The sequence below is a fragment of the Sinohyriopsis cumingii genome, chromosome 12, assembly GCF_028554795.1.
Source record: "Sinohyriopsis cumingii isolate HCF-2022 chromosome 12, ASM2855479v2, whole genome shotgun sequence".
Classification (NCBI taxonomy): Eukaryota; Metazoa; Mollusca; class Bivalvia; order Unionida; family Unionidae; genus Sinohyriopsis; species Sinohyriopsis cumingii.
In genome coordinates this window covers 75,420,930-75,430,638 of record NC_142972.1, presented here as the reverse complement: position 1 = coordinate 75,430,638, position 9,709 = coordinate 75,420,930, and the positions used below count along the sequence as shown (strand labels likewise).

Below are 9,709 nucleotides of genomic sequence, written 5' to 3'. Positions count from 1 at the left end.
CGTCGATCTCCACTTGAGGCTTAATGAGGTCTGATCCGATTGAAGTGACGCAAAATATAAGATGATCGAAGAGTTTCAGACACGTCATACCATCCGTATGATTATCATTAGTTTATTATGAATATTTGGACTTAAGCTAAGTATTTAAAAATAGCTAAATCTAAGGAATGTTTTTTTTAAAATTCAACAAAGAATTTATTTCCCAGGAATACGAAGTGAAAAATTATTAAAACAAAAGACCTTACAACATTGCGAATTAAATCCCAAATAGTTCTAAAGGTCATCTCACCAGTCCCAATAAATAAACTTCTAATTAAATTCCAGTGGTGTTTGAATCAAGATCCAGAGTTGAAGGCATCGATGTTCCTGTAATCTTGAATTTATTAATATATCAGTGCCCTGAAGTGTGACGATATGCTAAAAGTTTTCCGATTAATCACAACAATATAATTAAAGATTCCATTGTCAGAATTCACCCTACGTTTATGTTAATAATCTGTCCAGTAATATTATTAAATAGCACTTTATATTTTCAGTTCATAAATAGTTGAATAAGTAAATAAATCTATTTATAACTGAACACAGCAACTCAAATGATTCGGCATCAAACTATTACAGCAAAAATGAAACTTTTTCAAATAAATAAGATTATTTTTTAAAAAAGGAACTTTGACACAAAAGAAGATTATAGATGTAGGAAAATAAATCATTTCTAGAACAATAAGTTACTAAATTTATAACAAGGAATGTAGTAAACGTCAAGTAGGTCATTTATTGCATGAGGAATACCAATGTCCTGACCCAGATGCAAATAAATGTTTTGCTTCTATTGATAGCCAACCTACTATAGCCCATACTCTTATAAAATATTAGATATGTTTGTTTTTTTTTTTTACCAAAGCAAAAGGTACTGGTCAGGTAGACAAATAAACTTTAATTTCAACAAGGTAAATCTCAAAACACAATTATACATTAATAAAACCAATGAGAAAACAAACTAACAAACAATACAAATTAAATAAATAAAATATACATAAAAGTTATTAGAAACAAATGTTACCTAGCTTACTCATCACTTTTACCCTATTAAATACGACAGACCGTAAGCATGTAGTTTCCTCTAACCTTTCCCACACTGTGTATTTTGATAGTTGGACAGTAAGTTTTTAGAACGCATCAATTACTGAAATCTTGAAACTCTCCAAAATTGCACTGTAGGAGTAGAGCAATGTCTGTTTCTGTCCCGTAGTCAAGTGGATTTTTGTTGAAGACTAACTGCTTGCAATCGACAAGCAAAATGTTTATTTAGGTACAGTTTCTATATCAATGAGAGAAAGTACATCATATTGCATATGGTAAAGTTCCAGGTAAATCTTGCTTTGAATTGGACAGATTTTAAATTCAAGGTTGGTTCAAGACGAACACTGTTATGGGTAATGTTATGTGAAAACGAGTTAAGACAACACTTAAGTAGCAAATATGTATCTCAGTAATAGCAATGACTTATATCAAAATATGTACTAGCAGCTGCCTCGTTTGGCGCTCAGTATTAAGAAGCTATTGTTAGAACTGATTGGCCAGGTGTCAGGATTATGTGACTGAATGGGACATGATCCTACATGTCTGGGGCATAATCCCCGGAGCTAACATCACTGAAAATTGCCACTCTGGAGACATCGTAGCAATACGAATAAACGTGTTAAAACTACATTAAAAATATAAATCACACATACACGATCATAAGCTTCCGTAAAAGTATCTAGACGCCATTTTATTGTAATGCACACTTATTCATAAGACGAAAATGAATATAAAGATACAATTATTTCAGGTAGATAGCTTGTTAGGATAACAATATGCAATTATTTACACAAACCGTTGTATGTGACAAAACATTATCCTATCAACATATTTCAACATACTTACAAACTTCAGGCTACATCTAATTTGAGACCTAGACTTGATTGCGCATATATATATATATATATATATATATATATATATATATATATATATATATATATATATATATGAGGTCAGACATTCAGTAAAAATCCCTAAGCACACATGCCCCATCGTCCTGAATTCACTATCTACATAGCAACACACAATCTTTTGCTGATTTATGTTCACCTAGGTCTAATACAAATCATAGTCCTATATCAAACGCAATCTATTTTGTAAATTCATTCTCGTACTGCACAGACAATAATAACGATTTTATAAATATACTGCTTATGTCACTGGAGATATGCATTTTTAACGAAAAACAATCACATACCTTGTGAGAGATCAGATATACGCCGTCCAATCCGATAAAAATCCTGCCATACAGTTGTACAGTTCTGTCCAACATGTTACAGTTTTTCCTTTGGTAGTGTCGACAAAATAGTCTGGTGAGTTACTCTCTCTTTCTCTCTCTCTCTCTCTCTCTCTCTCTCTCTGAATCAGAAAAACTCTCATATATATAATAGTCAAGTTGATTTAATGTGTATCTTTATTGTTAACATTTTCAAGACACTAATACGATAATTCTTGGGAAAAGTACAAGCTTTAAGGAATGTAGCTTGCAATAAATTAGTGATTTTGTTGCATTATTATTCTTAGAATACGTATTTGATGTTCTAACTAATATACTGTCATATATATCGTATAAGATACTGCATCTGTAAATGCTGAGATAGACTGGTATGTAAGGTCCGTGGTATATGTTTCTAATATCAAGAAACGAAATGCAACAAAGCATCCTTTTAACTTAAAATGGACAGTATATTAAATCGCTCAAATAAATCTGCATAACGTTAGTCTGCGATGTTCTTGTCAGAAAGGTGACTTATAATATCAAGGTTTTAACTTATGGTCATAAATCACCTTGTCTTCCGTAAAGTGAATTGTACAGTATATGTGATACTAAGGTACCAATATGATTTGTTTTGGATGCACTGTGTGTACCATTCAGTTTTACTGCAGGTAATAAGAGATTCTTCGCAAAATGTCGGCGGACAATGTGGCTTTTGACACGGATGTGAAGGTATCAATGAACAATGACAAAGCAACAGAGATCAAGAGCCCGGATGAGGAAGTTGATAATCCACTTCAGGTATCCCCTACATTTTGAATACGGAAATGCATGTTTAGGTATTATTGTTGTTGATGTTGCATATTTTTCAAATAGAGCATGTAAAAAGGAGTTTTGGTGTGTTTTTCTTCGGTTATGTACATGTGATACGTATTGTGTTGTTGACCTTGGTCTGTAACTGAGGTTCAATATCTATATGACTACTCACATCATTTTGTCTTGTTTATACGATCTACATAGATTGTTGACAGGTGTTAACTCAAGGCCTAACTTATTTGAAGATATTAAGAATGTTCTAGAAGCAAGTTGTTTACGTATTTCATGAGAAAATAAATCTCATCCAGGCTCTGTTATTGTGTCTTGGCTTTCTACATAAATGTTATTTACATCAGATATATTCATTCCATCTCTTAACATCTTAGTGGAATTAATTTAAGCTTCATTTTGATTACTATTTTAGAGGATTTATTTATTGAAAATATTCAATAAAATTAGATAATGCTCAATATTGTCTTCTTTAATTATTATTTGGCGATTATTGTGAAAAAATTCAATTACATTCTGGATTATGTCATTGTATTACATCAAGACTGGTGGCATATCAACACTATTCCAGACTATTAGTACATCAACACATTACAGATTTGACTTCGTTCGGAATACCCTATACATTTTGACTTGTGAGAAAACGTCTCGAACTATCTGGGATTTAATTTACAATACTGTAAATTCTCGTTACATTTTCTCTTTGTATTCCAGGGAGATAAATGATTTGCTGACTTTTACAAAACATGTTCTCACTCTTTTCTGTCACTTAGTTTAAGACCATAGATTCGTAACACTTCTCCCGTCTCTTGCGAGAAATGGAGAATTTTCATAGATTATCATGTTTTATACCTATTTTGAGGTCTTTTCAGTAATCCTTTTAAAAGTGAAAAAAGATTAAAAATTAGTATTCATTTTAGTATTTATAAAACATGTTAAGTTTAATGTAAAATGTTCATGTTTCGATGAAACACATAGGCAAAAATACATTTTGTTATTTAGTTTGCTTTCTTTTAAACATAGTGCAGGATAATGTAAAACGTATTTCACTGTGAAAAACAAGCTAATATCAAGGAATACATTAACAGTTTCTAGTGCGTGAAGTTCAAATTAATATATTCCTTTCGTATTATTATTTTTGGCAAGACATCAAAAGTGAAGAAAATACATGTGTGAAGAATAGATACCTAAATTTCAAAATAAAAATTACATTTTTAGTTTACATTAAATCAGTTCTTTACAAATTGTAATATAACATTATATCCGGTACATGCAGATGGGCATTTATAAATATTTTTATTACTTATTGAACGAACTCTGCACTAAGTTTATAATTATAAAAGCACAACATGATCTTGGTTCAAGAGTTTGTTTTGTGTTGTGTTACGAGAATATATAAATCAGCACAGAGTAATGAGTCAATGGACACCGTTTCTTTTAAAACTAATCGGACTTTAATCGCCAGGTGGTATCACATATGTGCACCACCATCGTTCAGTATCTGATCATTATTTCTACTATAGTCTGATAATGCAATCCCGTTTGTTTGCACCCCCCTACCGATTTAAATAATGGAAAATTTAATGTGATAAAAAGTGCAAGGAACTTAGTCAATTCATTCATTGATTTATAGTTTCTAACCTGACTCTGAGTAGAGTGGCCCTAACACCGTCATCTTATGCGCGTTTCATGTTTAACGGAAGTTTTCAGTGCAATAGACGGACATGCTCGGATCCATTTCCACTTTCTGGACAAGTCCATTTTCAGCAAAGGGGTGTTTTACGACTACAGATGTACATTCATAAGTCGTCTGCTTCCGATATTTACAATGTCGAATCAAGCAAAGGAAAATGACAATTACGCTTTTCATGTGGATTTAGCAAGCGGTTTAATTTCTATGTTCATGTATGCAGAGGGATATAATTCCAAACTCTCAACGTTATGTAATTTACGCAATTATTCAGCATTTGCCGAACAGGATGAACTACGTCATTATGTTATCTGATGGAAATAAACTAGCCTATAGTGTACGCAATATGGCGCCGTGTTACTATGGAAAGTCCGTTAAGCATGAAATGGTGCAGGGGATGCCAGCGTTAGTGCCATTCTGTCACAGTCAGGTTAGAAATTATAAGTCAATGATTCAATTGACTTAGTTCTGTGCACTTTTTATCACATTAAACGTTCTCGTTTTTGAAATTGGTACAGGGGTACAAACAAACGGGTTTGTGTTATCAGACTATAGTTTAAAAAATGGCTTGTTACCTTCCGAGTTATCCAGTTTTGTTCATTTCATGCCATCAGGCAACTGAGAAGCAATATATCCTAATATTCTAATATTCTAACTAATTTATTTGCCTAGAATGCAAGTGAAACTTTCAACAAAAGGACCTTACAGTATTGTGAATTAATCCCAATTTGTCCTAAACGTTCTATCATAAATCCAAAGCTATGAAGTTCAAATAGAATTCCAGTAGTTTTAAATTCCGATATTGAATGTGTTGATGTGCCTGTAATTTCGAATGTGCTATTGTGCCAATTGCCTGGAACGTGGTAATGTCTTTTGATGTATCACGATCATATAAACCAAATGTCTTTGTCTGAATTCACCATAACTTCAAATTAATGTTTTAGTGCAAACATAGTATTGTGCGCTTCGTAATTCGAGTGAATAATAATTTGAATAAATAATTCCACTCAAATTAAAAACTGTACACAACAATTAGACTGGTTATTTTGCAGATAATAGGACAAGAAAGAGTAATCGTTAGATAAATAAGTTTATATTCCCCTCTACTTGGCATCGGTTGCAATTATCATTTTCTGAAAATACCCTGCCAACTAATAGGAAGTTTCCATTATCTAAGTTTATACGGTCAGAATCAAGACTGTATACTTAACTCAAGATAAAACAGCTTCAAAATATTCTGTTGTTTTATGTGTTTATGGTTGCTTATTTATTTGTCTTTCCTACTTTGTCTTTGTCCGAGGAAACCTTTGGTCCTACATGTGCTATTGGTCCTATCACACTAGTGATCCTTGCATTTTTGTCAGTTTGTACACATTTTTCTTTCTGATAAACACGATCTCTTGGAAAAAACATTGCATGTACAAAGAGTGTTCTTATAATATCATTGGCAAATATTTCAATTTCAGACAAACCCTCCAAGCAACTTGTATGTGGTGAAGAGAAACTTTATCCACCAATTGATGGACGTTGCCTTACTGATGGCCAACGTTTCTCAGCTGAAAGCGCTGACAGAACTTGGTTCTAAAGACAAATATTACTATCTCCTACTAGTCGCCATAGTAATGTCCATTTCACTCCAGGTCATCTTCACAATTTGCATGCTTATCATCTGGTCAATCGAAAAAGGAGCCGTGGACAATATGCCTGAAACCCTGACGGAAATCCCAGACAAAGGAGTGGTTTTGAAGGACAACAAAGTGGCAAATGTACTTGATAAGGTTGGAAACGTATTGGTTTTGTGCATCATTGTGGCTAACGTCTTCATAGTTGGATTTGGAGTGGAACCACATGGTCCGGTCAACAGTGGCTCAAACGAGACCCCGTCTTGATATTTTTACATTTTTTCTTCTTTTGGGAAATGCGCTGCGTGAACGATATACATTTGACTGTATGGCAGAGTGTACCAACATTTTGCGTTGCATCGAAATATTACCTTTCAAGTTGTTCTCAGGTTCGCTGAATCTGCAGACCGATAAGGCAGACAAAGAAATATTTTTTGTTTATCGTCTCTCTGCTTCTTTCACTTCATCTTCTCCTACTACTACTACTACTACTACTACCACTTATTCTTCTTTTTCCTCTTCTTATTCTTATTCTTCTTCTTCTTCTATACTATAATTAATAGTAGTAATAGTATATTAATAATTTGGCATCTTTATTACATAGTGTTTAATTTGCTAAGTTGTTGTTTGTTCATTCATTTGTATTAGCAGTCTCGTTATTTTAACAATCTGTTATGTAACATTATTGATTCTATGGTTGATGTACAATATATGTACATATGCTTGACAACAAAATATGTATCCATGTACATTAGCTTCAGTACATAATGCCTATCCTTGTATATAGGATTCACCACAAACTGTCTATCCTTGTACATAAAATTTGCTACATAATGTCTATCCTTGTAAACATACGTCTCGTGAATGTATTATATCCTCACTTAGGGTGTTTATAATTATTCCTTTAAATTGCTCCATATTTTATTGGAAATACCGCAAAGAGGGTACATTTCGCAGGCGTAAAAGCACCTTGGTCCCCTTACCAATTCTGTCCCCATAACACTTTTGTCTCCACAAATACTTCTGCCCCATAAGCCCATTCCCATGTTAAACCTATGGACTCATTTAACATGGGATTTCACGTTTGTCCCAAAAGTGTCCCATCAATGTTATTTTATGGGCTAATGCTAATTTCGTTTGTCTCCCAATACTCACATACACCTACTAATATCAAATGAACTACGGGCTATATCCCACAAGGCAGCAACATCATTTGTAACGAACGAAGTTGCCAACAAACAAACATATGATAACCCGCGCAGAAATGAAGGCTTATCTCTCCAGGATATTATAACATAGTTTCTCTGGGAATTCATAATATGATGTGCAATGTCTTTCGGAATGTGTTTTTGCATTTTCGCATGCAAACAGATAGACGTGCCCATTTGGAACAAATTAAAGTTGATGACCTTTACCTTTAAAAGCTTATTACATTTTACGATGCACTACCTGAATCGCAATATCTGGAAGAACATTTCCTTGTACCTTATATGAATATAGAAAGGTTTTCCCGTGGCTGTATGAAATGGGAACGACAAGTTAATGACCAGTTCTCCGAACAAACCAACTTCCACAGTCTGTATAGTTATCGAGATGATTCTGCCACATTCTCACTTTAGTATACTACTGCTTCAATTTATCTGGATCTAGTATATGTCGAGGAGAGTCAACAGTTTATTAACAGGCAGGTGAACAATCTCAATATATATATATATATATATATATATATATATATATATATATATATATATATATATATATATATATATATATATACATCCCCGGATGGTACAGGAGAATACTGAATAGCAGTAACATGATTTTTAAACAGAGATAAATGATATTATCATACAGGTTTGAGAATTTATCATTCGTACTCCACAGAGATTTGGACCCAAATCATCGGGTTACGGCATCCATATATATATATATATATATATATATATATATATATATATATATATATATATATATATATATATATATATATAATACTGAGTGTCATCCTGAAATTCAAGAGGATGGTTATTTATGTTACAATTTTACGTAAGTTTTCATGTCCAGTAAGTTTTCATGTCCGGAGGTGAAATGGCAGTAATCCGTGACGGAGAGCGCTTGGGGCCCCTACCACTGCATGTCATATCAATAGTTTAGTTAGTAAATGTGTAAGCTTCAGTGTCAACACTTCCTTCTTTTATCAACAAGTTGTCAAATGTAAACACAATGTATTTTACAGGGTGTCAGCTATAGTCTAGCCTCCTCATTCCATTTTACTTACATCTTTAAAGTTACGACGTATACCACAAGTAAGATACACGTAGCAAATTTAATTTTGGGGGTGTGAATGATATTTGATTTTCTTTAATTTTAAAATAATTTGTTTTTTGTCTATAGGAATATAATAGTTATAATAGTTATAATATCGACTTATAAATAAAAGAAAGATCTTTATTCTAGCTAGTGACAGCCGGAAATGAAAAAGCCACTGCTCCAAAACATTCAGTTGTTTCTCCCTAATATAATTGCGGTATATCGTGGTACGTGCTGAGTTATATTCGGAAATACAGCGGTACAAAAATCCCAACCCTAATAGTGACGGAAAGTCAGAGCACATTCCGTAATGAAAAGTTCGAATTCCGGCGTTATCGGCACAGGGTAGCAAATTTACTACCGGGATCCAGGAAGTTAAGCAACTTTTCATCGAGCCATAAAATCCAAGGAAAACGGTTTATTTTCTCAGCTATAACAACTAAAACATAATTCATCTCTGTAAGAAGCCGATAATGAATCCAAAAATATAGTGCTTGCAAACCTAGGCTTCGAATATGACCTACTTTTTCACGATCGTTATCCAAAATCTCGTAGGCCTAGGTTGACGTCAGAAGTCAAAAGATCAAAAGATCACGTGATTACAGCATGTAAGGTGTATTATGACCATTATAATTTGATTTTGTTAGGCTGAGTAGGTCGATAGATTTAGTGATCATGTAAATAAACAAGGAAGAATCTGTTCGTAAATACAGGATAATGGTAACATGTAATGGCTTATTTAGCTAAAAGCAGCTTGACAAGTTTTCCCCACATGTAAGTATAGAATGACGAAGGCATTCCCGTAGTCGCGTAGCGACTAGATGGGGGGGGGGGGAGTGAGGCTTACCACCCACCTCCGCTAGCGAGGCTGGTGGCCAGCCCCAGATAATATTTTGAAATAAATCATTAACAAATCATTAAAATAATTAGTTTGAAATGATTTTTTTAATCAAAATTTTGTCA

General features: G+C 33.4%; 1 protein-coding gene across 1 annotated transcript; it reads left to right on the top strand.

Moving 5' to 3' along the window:
* Positions 1–2,218: 2,218 nt before the first annotated feature.
* On the top strand, positions 2,219–7,316 carry LOC149786775 (ninjurin-1-like). Its single transcript, XM_089978255.1, has 3 exons — positions 2,219–2,396; positions 2,971–3,100; positions 6,281–7,316. Exons 2-3 carry the CDS (start codon positions 2,993–2,995, stop codon positions 6,701–6,703), a joined length of 531 nt encoding a protein of 176 aa, XP_089834381.1. The 5' UTR covers positions 2,219–2,396; positions 2,971–2,992; the 3' UTR covers positions 6,704–7,316.
* The last annotated feature ends 2,393 nt before the right edge of the window (positions 7,317–9,709 follow it).

What these genes read in the sequence shown, in the direction of transcription:
- LOC149786775 (XM_089978255.1), top strand. Translation starts at nt 2,993, where the DNA reads ATGTCGGCGGACAATGTGGCTTTTGACACGGATGTGAAGGTATCAATG. An exon ending in AAGTTGATAATCCACTTCAG is followed by an intron (nt 3,101 to 6,280) that starts GTATCCCCTACA and finishes TTTCAATTTCAG; the next exon opens with ACAAACCCTCCAAGCAACTT.